At 41.5% G+C, this 17980-nt stretch overlaps 1 protein-coding gene across 1 annotated transcript in view; it reads right to left on the reverse strand.

Moving 5' to 3' along the window:
- Positions 1-16391, reverse strand: part of LIMCH1 (LIM and calponin homology domains 1) — a gene marked incomplete at its 3' end in the record, with an annotated part of 42211 nt that extends 25820 nt beyond the window's left edge. The window contains exons 1-5 of the mRNA XM_010148877.1: positions 16291-16391; positions 12913-12943; positions 9806-9916; positions 5104-5299; positions 161-410 (exon numbers count right to left, since the gene is read on the reverse strand). Of these exons, the coding sequence (XP_010147179.1) occupies positions 161-410; positions 5104-5299; positions 9806-9814 (455 nt within the window). The remainder of the gene's footprint in view (positions 1-160; positions 411-5103; positions 5300-9805; positions 9917-12912; positions 12944-16290) is intronic.
- Between the last annotated feature and the right edge of the window lie 1589 nt (positions 16392-17980).

Below are 17980 nucleotides of genomic sequence, written 5' to 3' on the forward strand. Positions count from 1 at the left end.
CTGCCTTTGCCAATTGCTACAAGCAATTTATCAGTACCATCTCAGCAGGAGATTTACTACAGCGGAAGGCACTTCATACATCTCATGAAAAGAATGAAAATCAGGCAAGCGTTGAAGCATCAGCCCTAAGGAAGGGAGAAGTGGGGCAGGCCAGTCTTACCTGAAAGGTCTGTCTCCTAGCGGTGAAGTAGCCGTGCTCCAGCTTTTTCGGTACTCTTCTCGTTCAGCTTTCTTTTTCCGAAGTGGGGCGGGTACATAGAAAGTCTGATTACTCTTGTTGGGGAGGTACTGGTTAAAAGGCACAGCTGATTTAGGTTCACCGTGTGAGGTCCGCCTCGCCAACATATCATCTTTTTTCACATCTGGCATCTTTCTGTGTGGCAGGTCAGTTTCTGAGTCACTTCCTCTCCCTAGTGAGGAAGAAGGAAAAAAAAAATCCCTCATCTTTTCCTTTCCATTTTTTAAAAAACTATACATCAGAGAAGATATGACTTAAAAGTGACATTTAGCATGTCAGCACCAAAGAATGAAGCCATTTTTACCTGTATTTATATTTTAAAAGAATCAGTCACTGAAGATAATAGCCATAATATCTACACAGACAATAAACATTTTTTTCATAGAATCACAGAATGGTTTGGGTTGGAAGTGACCTTAAAGACCATCTAGTTCCAACCCTCTGCCATGGGCAGGGACACCTTCCACTAGACCAGGTTGCTCAAAGCCTCATCCAGCCTGGCCTTGAACACTTCTAGGGATGGGGCAATTTTTCAATCAGTCCTTATTTTCTACCCTGAAAAACTCACCTTTAGGCACAGATCACATCAAAAAACTCAGGGTCAGATTAAGCCCAACTTGTCAGTCACACAGGACAGCCACAGCAGCTTACCTGACTTCTGCCCAAGTGACTCCTAGTTGCCCATATGGGTACACTTGATCTGATTCACACTCTTGAACCTAGACTTACACGTGCATAGCACAAGCTCAAGCAAAACCAGGGCTGCATGCTGTGTATTTATAGAATACCAGGGATTTGTGGATGTTTGTACAGACACATGTTAACAGCACTTTGAATTCACACAGCTTCAGCTTTGATCAAAATCTAAGAATAAGCGTCAGCTGCTATAAAACAGAAGACTCGGAAGACATCTTTCCAGTCTCAGTGGTTGTCTGGTCAATACATCTAGCACACTGCAAAACAGACAGAGAGACTTGATCCTCCAGTGGAAAAGGACAAGGAGAGAGGGAAAGGACCTCAGGATTTAGAGGTTAGACCAGTACAGAAATACTAAGGAGTACTTGCTGGGAAAGAAATCAGGTGAGAGAAAAAAAAGTGAAGAATTACAGAGAATAAGATGGGGGATCAACAGAGCTGAGTGATTACATTGTTCAAATGAACTAAGCTTCCTGATATTTACACCCATTTAAAAAGACCAAACACATATTCAGAGAAACTTAGGCAAGACACTTCCATCTTCAAAACAAACTCCCAAATGGTAGGAAAAATACCTTAAGGAGCATTTGCAGTGGAACTGCCCTCACAGCCATTTTGGAAGCCACTTCATAGACATTCACTAGATTCCCTGCACCATCTTGAACCTTTTTAAGTAATTCACAAAGAAGCTATATAAATAGTTTTCTCCCAGCAGTGTAACATCACCACAGGCCCCAGTATGAAGGGTGAAATGGAACATATTCAGCCATTTCTCCCACTTGCATTCAAACATTCTCCCAGCTTTGGATCGTTGGATCTCTCTGGTCCTTGGCCCCTTTGCAACACTTGCATATGCAATAGCTGTTTCCCCTCTGGGGTGAGGGGAAGCCACCCAGGTTGTGTCCTCTTGCTAATTCACCACTCTAGTAAATTACTAGCTAATTCACTGAGCTACCTAATGAACAACTTAAAACAATGAAGTAATGAAAATCACAAGTAGCTTGTGTATAATTCAAAGTGGGGGAAGGAAAAGAGGTCTAAATATGCTAGGAATGTTACTTGCAAAGAGCTTTTGGAGCAAACTAAGTTATTCAATGTTTTCTTGGAGAGAGACAGAAGAGTGAAAGGGATCAGTGAGAAAAGACAAGACACAATGGAAATGAGCTAGTTAGACAAGAATCACAATGCACTTTTTGCGAGTAATCTTTGGCTGGAACAACTTTGGTTAAGAGCATATGGTAACTAGCACTGTGATGGGTAACCTGAGTCGATGTCTAAACAAAAAGTGGAGACACAACTGCAGAATCGTGGGTGTCTGAGGACAGCTGAGGTTTGCAGAGCTGTAATATCGTTAGACTGAGCAGGGCCACAGAGGAGCAAAGAAGAAAATTAAAAGATCCCTTACTGCTATTTGCTATTCTGTTTGGTCTTGACTTTGTTCTGCTGTTTATTTTTGTATCACATGAAAACCAGTCTTGAACTGGCAGATAGAAACGCTGGAATAGATAATCACAGTAGCAGAGGAATTAGAACAGATTCCTCTCCTTCATTAGTGATGTGCCTACCAGCATCCCCAAGGTGAGTACTTCGAAGACAGCTTCTTTAATTATTCATATTTTACTCATGAACTTATCTTCAGCTCAAATTTGCAAAATAAGCACTTGAGGCCAAAGCACCGAATGGAAGATGTAGCTGTGCTCTACATTCATAACCTTAACTTTGTTGTTCTGCACTTCCAAGTAGCAGCAGCCAGTTTCCACAACCTGTAACAAGCAGTTATACACCGGAGACACACACAGATCCTTCCTACAAGGATCCATGCACAACTGTTGGCCAACCAGAGGATTTTATTCATTCGCACTTGAGGCCAAAGCACCGAATGGAAGATGTAGCTGTGCTCTACATTCATAACCTTAACTTTGTTGTTCTGCACTTCCAAGTAGCAGCAGCCAGTTTCCACAACCTGTAACAAGCAGTTATACACCGGAGACACACACAGATCCTTCCTACAAGGATCCATGCACAACTGTTGGCCAACCAGAGGATTTTATTCATTCCTGCAGGTCAGTCTGCAGTTCTACAAACTGCTCTGCTCTACCATTGTTTTTTTTTTGCATTTTGCCAAGGGACAGGATCCATATAGGACATCAGACCATTCCTCAACAGTGTGGCTGATCATAGATGGCATTCGTGAAGGTATTACTTACTGCTTCCACCTAAACTAATTATCACCTTAGGATGACTTCAATGATCTCCATTCATTATTTTTTTCCTGGAAGCGGAAGGAACCATAGTTTTATTTCACTATCATATTATTGGGTTTATAAAGCTCCTATGTGAATGGAGAGAGAAGTATTGCAAGCAGAACATCTTCTTCCATCCATCTTTGCAGATACAGTATTTCTATCAAAAACTATGTGCAGCTGAGTGAAACACTGGCCTGCTGGGGCCACAGGAAGAGGTTAGACAGAAAAGAGGTCAGCCAAGCTACACCTCACCTGCAACTCTTGGAGGAGACAGCTGTGAACTTATGGCTGCAGCAAGCCAGGAAAATGGGATGTACTAGAAAGGGCCAGCTGGACAAATTGTATGTGTGCACACAGCATCTGCAGGCACCCTGGGTCTGGATATGGTTAAAGACTAATTTTTAAGAACAAGATTTGTATGCTTGCATCTCATTTTGTGTTTGTTAGGGACTCAAGAATGTGAGAAGATAGTATGTCATAGCTGCGGCACGCAAGCCACAAGCACAAAACCTTACTAAATTGTGCTAATACAGCAGAAGTCGATAGGAAGCAGCTACAGGACATGTGTACCTGGATGCCCACCAGCTCCAAGCAGGCAGAGGCAACAGACCCTCCTTGAGCACTCAGGGTTGATTAGGACATATGAGGTGTTCCTCTTTGCCAACAGCACACTTCTGTCTCATTTGGGAAGGCAGAAAAATGTTTTTCTAATGTAGAGACTGCGCTCTCTTCAGTTTCTGAAGGGGGCATGAGGCTGCTTTAGGGAATCAGCTCCAGTAGCTGGTTCTGGATGGTCAACAAGCAACAGCCCCAGTACCACAGGCCACTCACAACAGCAGAGCAGATCTCAGCCCTGCTTTCCCCACAGCTCTTTCATAATTCAGCTGTGATACCAGCTCCCCTCGTCAGCGTTTCTGTTTAAGGAGTTCCCCATCACCTCAGGAAATCTCTCATGTGTCCAGTTATCATTAGCACCAGTTTCTTTCACCCTGCCAAAATCAGTATGAACACCTGGTTCCTACCAAAAAGTCTTTCTGCCCTTCCTTTTTTTATTAAATAAATAACATTACTAAGGAGAAGCAATTAATGTGTGGAACATAACTTCATCCGATGATGAAGTTTGACCGGTTCATCCATTCATCGGGAATGTGACCGTGCAGAGGGAGCCTCAAGCCAGCAGCCTGTTGTTCTGAACCAGAATCCTGCTCATGACAGGTAACCTAAAGTGCATGCTTCAAACCTACCCCTAACAAACCCTTCCTTATCCATCATGCTGTCTTTACAAGCCTCTGGAATCCTCTGGGAATCAGACAAGAAAGGCAGAGAAACAGCACCCCTTCTGTAAGCCTAGAGCTGCTTGTCCTAACCCAAAGGTTTACAAAGATGGCCACAGGTCTGATGCCGGGAGCTATTAATTTACCCAATTATCTAAATACCATGAAAATAAATATAACATTTGGTAAAATGTTGCATATCAGACTTCATACCTCTGCCAAGTATCAGAAATTTCCAAGATATTTCTATATCATTTATCTGCCCAGGATTTACTTAGGCAGCATTTTATTTACGTCAGTATTTCCCTTGCTCCTGAGCTTTTTACTTCCTGCTCCCACCTAGTTTATAAGTTAAAATGAGTCTGCATAACATCCTCTTACACCTTAACCGAGAAAAGCACTCTCCCCATCATAAAACTACACTGGAATGATGTAACTCATTTTCCAATGCTACGCTGTCCTAAGACAGACTTCAAGTAAGTTGTTGGCAAAATCACCTAAACCTCAGGGAGCACAAATCAGCATTCACAGAGAAGTTGTCCCCCTGGATTAGTCCCCTGTGTCCAGCTTACGAATGGCACATTTGTTCCCAAAACGCTACATACATGTCCCCAAGTTATGCATGTGCCGCACCGTGACCGGTACTTACCATCGCTGCTCCCTCTGAGCACTACATCTGGAGATGGTGTCTGCTGCGAGCGGGAGCCAAAGGAGTCCAGGCTGTCAAAGGAATCATCTCTGCCGTGGCGAGGTGGGGAGAGGGAATCGCTGCGTTCAGAGTCCCAGCAGTCTATGTAGCCGCTGTCACGAATGCTGCGCTTTGGGCTCTCAATATCCTCCGTTTCCTACATGGAAGTACAGCAGGTACCTCTTCACAAAAAAGCCACTGAACATACCCCTGAGATCTGTTACACATCAGACAACAACGCAACTTCCCAAATACTAAAAATCTCCTCCAAAAAAAAAGGTTTTGCTCATTTTCTACCCCTTCTCCCCTTCGAAACAAAAGTACGAGCGTGCAGTAAACCCCAATTTTATGCTGACCGAGAGAAAACCCCGCTCATTACATCAGTACGATGAACTGAGAACAAGTTGCAAAAGGCAAGTTAATAAACGGATCAAAACGGAAAGTAACCTGTAACTTAACTTGTCGTCCACAGTCCATAGCACAGGCAAAGGCACTACAATTTTAACATCATGCCTGCATCAGGTTTAAGTCTGCTGCTTTCCAAAAGATTCCCGCCTCCCCTTGCCCATCTATTGTATCTGGCCGGGACACCAGCAGACAGCCATTTGTTGTTGCTGCTTCAGCTCGGCAAAATAATGAAGCAGTGTGCCCCAGCCTCCCTCTACCTTGAAGAGAAATTCCTGTTATGAAAGAGGGATGTCTTTCTGAAGCAATCAGCAATGAAAAATATGCAAAATGCTTTTCCTGATGCCTCAGAAGAATTCAGTTGTGCTCTTTACTCTTTGCCAGCTCCTGGCTCTGGGGGATATGAAAGCACTTGTAGCTGACCCACATGTTCAGAGCAGGGAGAACAATGGTTGTCTTTGACAGCCCTGTGATTATAAATTCTTTCCAGTGCAAGCAGCACATACTAAAACACTGAAACTCCAGCAGAGGAAAAGGTCAATAGAAGCCATCCTCACCCTTGCATTATAATAAATCCCTTGTTTTAGAGAGCGTCTTAACATTAATTACAATCACACAGGCTGAGAAACACCAAAAATAACTACTTCTACAGAAAGATAAATCTGTTTTTTTCTCCCCCGACAGTAAGTAAAGTCAGAGATGTGGGTGCCATTATCAGACTGACATTCTGTGACCCAAAGAGGTTGGAATGTGATTTTTTTCTTTTTTTCCCCTAGAAGCATTTGAATATTAATTCCTAATTAAGAAACACCCCCTGCTTACCACTAGCTGGAGCACAATGGCTGTGTTGAGCACAGCTCCCACTGCCCTTGACTGCTAAAGTTTTACCCGTTCCTACTACCACCACTGAGAAGATCAATCCAGAACACCACAGTACGCTACGGCAGGCCACCTCCACAAGAAAGCGGGTTGGGATTGCTGCAGGAGTGCAGAACACACCAAAAGCTTTCATGCTGGAAAAGAGGGAGGCTCAAAGCAAGATGGAGCGATCAGACCCAACGTCCTGCAGACTTTTCAGGAAGAAGGCTTAATTAGTGCCACTCACCATTACGCTGCCAAAATACCACATTAAGGGCAGCGGCAAAGGTCCCCTGAGGCCAAGCTAAACTGTGCTAACGTCAGTAAGTAACCTCACTGCAAACTGAAGTATTTTCTAAAAACGAGTAAAATTCATCTAATAAAGTCGTAACTGGATCCTATGTAATTTCCTTCCCTAGTCCTGCATAGTGAACTAAAATACTGACAGAAACACGAGACAACAAAGATCTGTCCCCCTGAAATCTGCACGAGTTACCTCCAAGAACAAATCTAAAAATCCTATCAAAATCCTGTTTGTGACATGATCCAAAAAATCTTTCTAAAAATCCAAATTCCCTAAGTCCCCTCATCCCTTCATACCAATCAGCTCTTCTCAATCCTCAGGCACACTTCCATTTTCCTAAATTGCTGTATTTGAATGACACAGAACTGCTCAGCACCTACAGGGACTTAGATTCAGGCAAAAAGGCCCATCCTGCATTCACTATCTCCCAGAATTTGAAAACAGTCCAGTTGTGAACTAATGAGTTCTGCAGACCCTACTTTCAAAGGCCTGTTGCTGTTAATTTTGCATGTCACTCACTGGGAATTAGGAGGCAGGCATCCTAGACTTCTGTAAACATGTTCTTTACAGCCTTCCCCTTGGCAAAGCTACTCCCCCAGCCCAAAGCCATCTCACAGACGGGTACTTGTCCTGCTCTGAGCAAACGTCATCTCCCAGTTGTTATCAATGGGAAAAAGAAAGTGGTTATCTGCAGGACTGATAATACCGTAACACGACACATAACAGCACGTTAGTCTTTTATATCATCTAATTAAAAACACACTGTGTCACCGAGTGGTAGTAAAAACGTGATTGCCAAATAAGATGCGTTTCTCCAGGAAGTTCCACCCACTAAATATAATGAAAAAGCCATGGACGTTTTGTCATTGGGAATTTCCAGTTTAAAAGTAAAGAAGAATTTGTATCCAAATAGTTAATGAAATTAAAAGCAGAGCAGCATGAATAAAATTAGAAATGAATAGCCCTTTCAGTATGAGAAGTAGAAAAAAGATGAGTCCGAGACAACTTACATCCGAGCTGCCTTTTGATTTGCTTATTAAAAAAGGAGGGCAGAGAGGATTTATAACAGAAAAACTAAACCAGACTTAATTTATGGCAGATTTAATTATTAAATTCTGTGGAAAAAAGTGCCAGTAGAGAATGTGATAAAGTGTCTTTTCATCACTCAGGCTCAGCTATAAAGAACATCAGTGTGTTGCACAGCATGATTAACATGTCCTATTTTACAACCAAATCCTCTTCAAATTCAGTAACAGACAAGCTCACAACTGCCAACAGGAAATACAGCAGGGGTACAGGAGAAGGGAGGTGACCTTAAAACACGTTGCCAGCAGCCCTCGTAACAGTACCACCTAAACAAGACTTTTCAGGACTGCAAAGTGCTCTGTTCTTATATTAAAAGAATATATAGCTTTCAGCTCCTATGAGATCTCTACTCTCCTCTCAGCTCCAACATCTGCAATGATTCAAGTCCCAGCCTCTTGTTTTTGTGCTCAACCTGCAGTGCCCTGCACTGCCCAGCCAGGCGCTCCACGATCACCAGCTCCCCAGAGAATGCTGCCTTTTGGTCCCAGTCCACTTCATCCCACAAAATGACTCAAGATGTGTCCTCCAGAATGCTCCGATAATTAGTTTGATGGGTAAACATCACCTGGAAAAACCGAAGTCTCATGCTGCGAGATTAAACATTATAAAATAAACTACGATACCATTATAACAATTGCACTCGGGCAATTTTTCTGCTGTTAGCTCCCTTGCCCATCTTTGTTTCACCTTTCAGACTCCTTGGAGTGGGGACTGCTCCTTCCCTGTGTCTTCTCTTTGGAAACAACCCAAGTATTAACTTCATTTCTTTATTGCTTGGTCTCAGTCATATCACTCAAGTGGCAAAGTCCCGAGCAATTAACGCAGGTCATTTCAAATGAAGACCAAACTAAACCTCTACAGAGAAGCTGGATGTTCTCTTTTCCTCTCCATTTCCATCTGCTTGTTCACAGGAACTCAGCTCACAAACAGGGATTTTACTCATTTAGTTAATGCTCTCCAGTCACATTAGGGTGGAGAAACTGTTATCAGTCAACCAAATATTCCTTCCTCCCCAGCAGAAATCCAGTGCTGGCCCTCTGAGATCCCAGAATGAAGGGATGGCGCAGATGCAGTAGCACAGATCTCAAGGAGAGTAAACAGCAGAGTCTCCCACAGTCCCCAAACCCTACTGCCTGTGGTTACCCGGCTGTTACATGAGATGGGGAGAGAGTAGCTGGCACGAAGCTCTCTGTGGGCTGGAGAACATATCTGCATGGCCTTTCATGAGCAGCATGTCCAAGACATGCAGTGCTAGCACCAGGTGCTGCCGTCTTCTACCACGTCTACTCCTTGCCCCTTCCATCATCAGTAGGTGCATGCTCGGATATCAGCACTAACCATTACTGACGTTAAGTGTCTCATGTCAAGGTTCAGGGCATGGTGGAGTGCTCAACCAAAAGTCCCCAAACCACCCTAGAGCAATCACCACTTTTCCTTTCCAACATAGCTCAGCTCTTCATAAACCACCAAATACAATTGCAGCCAGAATTTAGAGCTTGGCAAAACATGGGTTCATCATAACTATGCCCTTGGTGAAACATAATCTCCTGCTTCTGCCCTTCAGCTTTATTTAGAGACTTTGGTTTGATGCTTTATGTTGCAAGAGCTGCCCATGAAAGCAGTGAATGTTTTAAAGAAGAAGAATCTCTGCTCCTGTGAGTCCTGCTGCCTTACTTTTGAGTCTCAGCTCTTCTAGCTGAAGCTCTGTGTCATAAATAAAAATAATTCAGACAAAAACCTGTGGAAATGAAGGTGACAGAGCCACATACCAATTCTAAAGCCCTGTTCAACATTGTGTGCTGCATCACTGATATCACCATAAAGCTGGTTGCCAAAGAAAGCTGTGTCCGTGGCTTGGTAGAGACAGAAACATTTCTGTAGGAGGTAGGGGTTTCCTGAGTGATTTGTACTCCAGTCCCCCAGTTCTCTTTTATTTAGCAACAGACATGTTATTTATGGGAGTAAGAATTCAAATGAAATTTCCATCCCCAAAATGTAACAAAAAGATACCTTTCTCATTTGCGCCAGTAAACCTTCAAATTCCTTCAGGTTCAGGGTTGATCCACTATACGTTGTGCAGCTGTTTGCCGCTTTCCCTAGCCAATAAATGGTGACTAATACCTGCAGAAGTGAATAAGAATTAATTGAAGCCATCTACACAATTACTTAGCTAAAGTTACTTCCCTTAAGCATCTCATTTATTCTAAACTGCACAGCAGTACAAGGTTTTGTTATAAATCAGAAGCGAAAGAGAAGTGTCTGTCAGTGGTTAAACATAAATACATCAGGCAACTATGAAAATTTAAACAGTCCTACAGAATATGTAACTTAACACATTATCTTCTTGGTATTTTTATTTAAAAAAATGAAACTGTCATGTCTGCCTGGAAAACAAACAGCAAAAAATTAAATCTGAGTAGACAAACTAGGCAAGATACCTGAAACTGTCTAGAAGATACACTTATAAATGTTATCTGTTTGTAAATCCAATAGGAAAACATCCCTAGAGAGTATGAATACTAGTGGTCATTAATTAAAACCATTAAGACTAATGGAATAAATAAAACATCTGAAATGTGTGCCTGACTATTTCAAGGACAGAAAAGGTAGTTTCATCTTTAATCGTGTTAATGTAATTAACCAGCTGACACTGGAACATTTACTTCCAGACTTCTGCTAGCTTAAGAAATGCTTAGCCCAAGATTAAGCGAGCATCTGGTTGTTTCTATCAGACTAAACCGGAAAGAGTCAGTGGTTTTGTTCAAGTTCTGACCTGATGTCCCTCCATAACTCAAAAATCACTTCAAAACTAGTGTGGAAAAAAGCGCCAAGAATTGCTCTTGCAAATGTTTATATACCCTCTCACTCCTTTAGGTAGCGAAGAAGTCTGATCTGACGCTGCTGGTGCTGCACTTGTTTTACGAAAGGAGAAATTAAGATGCCAAGGATGGTCAAATCCAACATCTCCAAACCCACTGGTATTTATATCATGCAGGGAAAGCAAACAGTCCTCCTCTGCACCCACATATGTCTCCACTTAAAGCAATGTCTTTAATGGTACCTGTGCAGCAGCAATTTGGACTGGAAACTGATCGTCAAAGGCAATTCAGTTCAGCATTTTGCACTGGTTAAAAATACCAAACCATCACCTCAGAGCTCACGGCTTTTTCTCATTTAATGCTCATTACTTCTGCATGTTCTGTGACATTGCAAAGTATTTAACGGCAGAGCAAACAGGAAACATCTTGATGTGGAAAAGATGTGCAACCAATAATAAATAATAGTTGCCATTAACTGTCTCAAAAAAGTTAAATAAACTGAAATACAGTATTTTATGTTTTGATGGGCCAGGGCCATATAATTCATACTATATAGTGAACTAAAGAAAATTAGGACTTGGATAAAACCCAAGAGGGTGTTGAGGACAGACATTTCTATCACACTCTTCTTCCCTGAAAGATGCACCCCCATTCCTCCAGTGCTCCCTCCTCCGTAACATACGCTAGACCTCTGATTAGCCTTTTCCGATCAATTTTCCCTAAGATTCCCATCTTTCATTTGTGTGTGATGTCTAAAGTCACACGCAACACTCCAGCTGAGGCCCTGCCAGAAGGGAGCACAGAATGTGTCATACAGATTCCCTGCCACAAAACAAAACACAAGTGTAGGGCATAATTTCAATAATATACATTTCATGGAGTAACCAAATATAACATTTTTAGTAAAGTTCAAAAATTTAACCCTCGTTTTTAAAATTACATTAAAAATAATACTATTGTGCTGAGGGAAAGGAGGTGGTTTCACCAATACTGATCTTTTTTTGTCTTGAAAAAACCTCTATCTGAACTGTTTTCCTTCAACTAGCACTACTCAACAAATTTATGTAAAAAATTCTTACAGTACATGTTCTCAAGTTAAGTGAAAACATTTGCAAATATAGTACTCCTAGCAACCAGGAAAGTGTCCAATTCGTTTTGCCATTCAGTTCTCTGATGAAGGTTGTGGCATTTTTATTTATTTCTGCTAGCATTTGATCACTTTCTCTCTTCTTCCTTTCTTTATCCAAATAATGTCACATTTGCAAGCAATTCCAACTGGCTGCCAGCTGAAGTTGCAGGATCATGCACCTGGAAAGCATATATTGCCTACAAGCACATTGTGAAGGACACTTTTGAAACTCTACCTTTATAAGAACGCATCTGTACAAAGATACTCAGCCAGCGCCCACAAGGGTGCTAAAAGCCAAAGCTGAACTCCTCCCCTACAACTTGGTGTGCTGGTTGTGAAACATATTACCCTAATGATGATGGGAAAGACAGGATGAAATAAATTTGGTTTGGTTTTTGGGTTGGGTTTTTTTGTTCGTTCTTAGGAAGTTTTATTTATTTTTTACCTGTAGTCATCATTACTGGCTTGCAAAGTTATTAGGAAAAGATCTTAGCATTTCCTCGCAGTTTACAGGGATGTAAGCCAAATATAAAACTGGATTTATAGCAGTTTAAAGCTGACTAAGGACAGACGGCTTGCTAGGCTTTAGGAGAATAACTAACTCAGAGACCAACAAAGTTTAGCCATTTTCTTTTCCACTTAACAATTACAGGATCCATTACCATTGCCATTAATTCAAATCAACAAGCGATTAAAGTTAGATGGGATTAGACGTTCTGGGAAAACACTAATTTATTTGAAAGAACAATGAGAAAGTTGGCAAATCCAGCAGTGAAGACTTGCATTCAGTTCTAAGGATCATTTTGCTTCATTTTAAATGCTTTGCGCAAATTTACTTTATGCCCTATATATTCATGAATGGCTACAAAGGCATAGCTTCCTGGGTGAGTCAGACCATTCCCAGTAAAAACTACAATGGACAGCACAGAGATTGCATTATTTATTCTTTATTTAAGCAGAAACAAACATTCTCCATTTTATTTCTATTGTAAGGCTGCTGTGCCATAGCAGCTCTACCTAAATTTCCAATACACCCTGGCTAGGTTGTGTTCAGAAGAACTTTTCAACACTACTCATATGTACTCAGGTTTTACTGACACAATTCTTGCTCAGGCCAAATACAGGATGAACCAGACAAAAAGAAAAAATACTCCAAGTCATGTACTTACATTTTTCAGCTTCCTACTATAGTCAGCGTTCCTGGTTGCACACACACACACAAAAAATAAAGAGAGGAAAAAAATAATGAGAAAGCAGACACTTTCCAGGAGCGTGTATGCAGCAGATCATGTTTTCCCTAACAAAAGCCTGCAGAATGCTTCTGCTGGCTGGAAACACATGAAAGCTAAGAAGATGTAGTTCACACATACATTTATTCATAACATGGGAGTATTTTGTCACCATTGCTTCAATCATTAAATCAGAATTCTGGAAGTACAAAAAGAAAATGTGTTTATAATGGTCTCGCAGTAAAGTAGGACAGTGCCAAAGATATTTCCTTTAAGCAGAGTTGCTGATTTGTTCAAAAAAAAGAAGAACAAAGTGCTCGCTGCTTAAATGTGTTCTGCAGTAATCCAATAGTCAGATCCTGCTCTGTGATAAATCATGCAATCCATACAGATTCTGGAAGCAAGGGAACATGCACAGGAGACTGAGGGAATCATCACAAACATTAAGGATACGGAGCAGGTGCTTCTGCAGAAACAAGCATCACAAAGAACAAAGCAGATGGGTAAAGCAACAAAGATCCTGCCAATTACAACTGAACCTGCTGTGGAAAACATACTCTATTTTTTGAATGTATATTCAAGCACTCAAACTGAACACTGGCATCCTTCTCAATTTATTTTTTCACCAGCGTTCAGCAATAAGGATGGAAGTTTTATGGTAAAACAACAAATCACAAAGTTTGCACAAACATAAACATTTCAAAATTCAGCAAAGAAACCATTAAAAAAAGAATGAAGGAAATGTATCACGTTTAGATGCTGAAAAACAAAGACAACTAGTCCAGATTTAGTACAGATTGTCTCCCCATTATTTATTATGGAAGCGCCTTCTAATATAACAGTAAGTCAACTCCAGCATTAAAGGCTACCTGATAAAACCAAAAATAAATGTACTTAAATCTGTGAGAACAACAAAAGCCTAAATATAGGCAATACTAAACCGAAGTATTTTTGATAACATCTCTTTTAAGCCAAATTTTATCTACCAATACCCACATATTATGGAAATTAAAACAGCCCTATTTTTTATTAAAATAGCAGTGGAGGAGTGTTGTTTAACAAGTCAAGAAGAAATTCTTTACAGCATTAGCTCATAACTTTTACAAGCTGAATGTTCCAAAAAAAATAGTTCTAATGCATACTTCAATTAACATCTATACAAAACAAAATGGTTACAAAGGCATTATCTTAATCATGTGCAATAATGTCATATTCATCCTTTACCACAGAACAAATACTGTTTTTACCATGTTTAAAAATTAACCCAAAAGTCTTCAAGAAGTGGGGGGGAGGGGTGGGGAGGAAATCACCTCCATGCTTTGGGAACTAGCTAGCAGAAGATGGTCTTGAACATGTTTCTCTACAACAGTCATGGACTTGGCTTGTAATCCGCAACTCAGTTACTCAGCGTGGACTTGGACAGTGCTAGGAAAACATTTGGCTCATTTCCACAGCTGCTTTCTCTGAAGGGTTGATGGGGAAAAAATTAAAAATCCACGCTAGGGAGACACTTCCCATTTATCTAGCATGACACTGAGCAGAGGTCCAAGCCAGCTCTGTGGAGCTTCGTACTCGTGGCTTAACTTGCTTACGTGCTGGACAGCTCTCCTTCCCAGCCTCTCAACATGCCTCCTCCGAGGTCCTCCACCACCTCCAACCCCAAAAGATCAAGCTTCTTACCAGGAAGAGCCCTTTCTCTGGTTTTATATGGAGATGAGGGTTTTATATAGAGATTAGGGACTGTTTTGTGACTCCCTCCAGCCACTCATTGTCATGATTGTACAGGATGTTGTGAAGAACATCTTTGACTGAATTATTACCAGATTTAGAAGAAACACATTGCATAGCCCTCTCTCTCTGGTATGCACAGTCAAGAAGAACCTCCTATTAGAGGCAGAAACTTGGAAAAGAGCAAAAAAGTGGGAGACTGTTCCTTAAAACAAGGGAAGTGACCACTTAGATTTTCAGAACCTTTGAATTTTCCCAGACAGTGCTTGAACACCATGAAAACTTGCCCAGCTTCCACTGCCAGAAGGGGGGAAAAAAAAAAAAAATTGAATGCCACTGAAATTTAGTAAATTGTTCCCACATACTTTTCTAAAATGGGTATCTCTGACCAGACATTTCATTAGTGAACTTCTTGGCCAAATGAAACAAGGCCATTCAATCAACTCAGTAGTATTTGCTTGCCTGTCGAACAGTAACTTTTTAATATCACACACGATAGACCCAAAAGTTTGAGTAAAACTTTGAAATAACACCCACTACAAATTTTGTTAATTTTATGAAAGTGTGGGGTGCTCTTGCTTTTGGGGAGTGAGAATGAGAGAAAAATATAATTTGACTGTTTCTGTTTCTCTAGTCCACGATGACAAAGTCTTCCCTGAAAAGGACTACAGTTCCTATTTAAGACTTCAGTCCATGACTATATGGACTTTGAATCAAGCCTGCTCTGTGTGGCTTGATTCAACAACAATCACAACAACAACAACAACACCACCACAATCAACAACAACAATCACAACGACTCAGTAATTCTTTATTTGCCAGGTTCACATCCATATTTAAAATCGCTTTGTGGGGTGAAATGCTGAAAATACAAGCATTAGAGTCTAAGCACCTAGTACTCTCTGCAGTGAGGGACGTGCACATACAATGGCTAAAAAGCTGTCCACTACAAAGCGTTTTTTTTAAAATCACTTCACCTCTCCAAAAGCATGAATTAGTTATTAGGAAGGAGAACTTCTTAATATGTGTGTGGTAGTAGGTATCTGGCTTTGGCTATAAAGTATCTAAACCATGGCACTTCCAGTCGGCACAGTTCACACACACATCCTCAGCCCAAATACTGTGTCCCAACCTATAGTTCTTGTTAGAGAATAAACAAAGCGTGCTCATGTCTGCAGCCTGTAGCGTCTGAGAGGCCTATAAAAGTCTTACAATGCATCTTCAAAACAGTTTAATATGTAATAACAGAGCTGTGAGTTTTTTCCCCAGTCTACATAGTTCATTAGTTGGACAGACAAAAAAGAATGCCATCAATTTAGACTCAGGAAAACCCCTAAGTCCCACAGAATCTCATTGCTTAACTAAACTAGTATTTTAAAGGAGCTGTGGCTGATCTCTCTGGGAAGAATAATAGCCCTTAGAGAAAGCCTGTTGAAGGGAAAAATGTATTCTTCCCAGCACTGAAGGTTTCCCAAACCTCAGCTTCCTATCAGCTTTATACAAATGACAGTTCTATACCCGCTTTGCTCATCCTCACGTATTTACCGCTGCGGTTGCAACATGCTAGTCACAAACTGCTGTTGTACTTACTTGATGGTTACTCTGTTGGACGTGTCCTGCAGATCACCAGGATCAAAAAGCTGAGATTCTTTAAGTCCCAACTCTTTGCAGCCTCTTAAGAACAAGATGATATTATCCTGAAATGAGGCAAAAACAAACAAACAAAAAACCTTTTACTACTTCTTCATTAAAAAGAAAATAAAAAAAAAAATCACGCTGAACCAATCTGTCCCTAACTCAGAAACAGCTCCTGAACACTCATATCACTAGCTAAATGAAGAACCAAAGACATTCCCAGTCACACAATTTAAGTAGTCAGTACACGTTTTGTTTGAAAACCAGAAAAATATGAAATAAGGTTGGGTTTTTTTAGTACATAACTGCAACAAGCTTGTTGACTTTTCTCTTTCCAGACCCAGATGTTGGCAACTCCTGTAACTGAAAAAGTCCTGCTTATTTCCCCACCTACTGCTGTAGGCTGCCAACACAGCTTCAGCATGTTACGGGGCAGGAAAGAAAGAGGTGGATTTCTGAAGCCAGCAGGAAGGGTAGATATCTAACAGCCCACCACCACTTAAGCAGTTTGCTCAGAAAACATTTTGCACGTCGATACGAACAAGCCATTTACTCCTCGTTAACTCAACTGGTCTCTTGTCTCTGTAACCTCAACCGGCCAGAAGCCATTGGGCAAAGAGGTGGGTGCCTTCCGCCCAAATAAAATGCTTGAAGCTACACTTTGCGTGACCACTGTCCGGAAGAAGAAATATTGCCAACTCTAACACATTTTATGGAGGATTTCCACTTTTCAGAGTGTAAAAAAATAAAATCAGTAACTAAGAGAGATGATGCACAAACTGACCCAAACCCTTTTCAAATCAAATACCAGCGATGACACAAGGGTTTGCTCCGAGGGGATTAGATCTGTAGGTGTGCGTGTACATTTAATAAGTGTTTTATACTTACTTACACATATGCACATACACCGCCTCCCTTCTATAGAACCAGTGTCTTATGCAGATAGATCTTGAAGGTCAGCAGAGAACAATTTTTAGATATATACACTGCTAGATCAGCAGCCGATGACAGATGTGTGGACAAGTACAGATATAACGTACTCCCTGATATTTTCCGAGGCCCCTCATCTCAAACCTCAAACTGGAGGTGAGCTGCCACGTGAAGAGTCACAGAGGGGCAGAGATCTTGGAAGCAGAGGAGCCGGGGGCAGCGTCCACCTCCTGCTCACCCTGCATGACTGAGTAGGGCTGGAGAGCAGAGCTCTCCCTGCATCTGGTCCCAGGCCTTTGTTTGGGTGTCAGGGCCACAGCTCCCGGGGGGGGGGAGCCCTGTTGACTCTGTCGGGGCGCAGTGATCGGCATGCTAATCGCTGCGGCTCTCTGCATGCCAACGCTCTCGCACACAAAGCTCACTGTCACCAGCCACACCACAAAAAAATACGGACTTGGAAATATAGAGGAGTCCAAATCTCCCTTTCTTTACTGGCTGGAACTTAACAGCTCTGGAGGAGAGCCAGGGGGAAAGGAACAGCAGTCAAGAGAGCAGAGAGCCCATAACCCAGAGAAGCAGCATCATTCATGACATGAAAAGTTGCTTGTAAAATTCCCCATCTGGCTTACTGTTTGCATTATAATTTTTCCAACTGCATCGTGAATAACTCATGTGTTTAGCCTTTGATGGAGGATAGTTCTAGTCACTTCCAAAC

The sequence above is a fragment of the Eurypyga helias genome, unplaced genomic scaffold, assembly GCF_000690775.1.
Source record: "Eurypyga helias isolate BGI_N326 unplaced genomic scaffold, ASM69077v1 scaffold9453, whole genome shotgun sequence".
Classification (NCBI taxonomy): Eukaryota; Metazoa; Chordata; class Aves; order Eurypygiformes; family Eurypygidae; genus Eurypyga; species Eurypyga helias.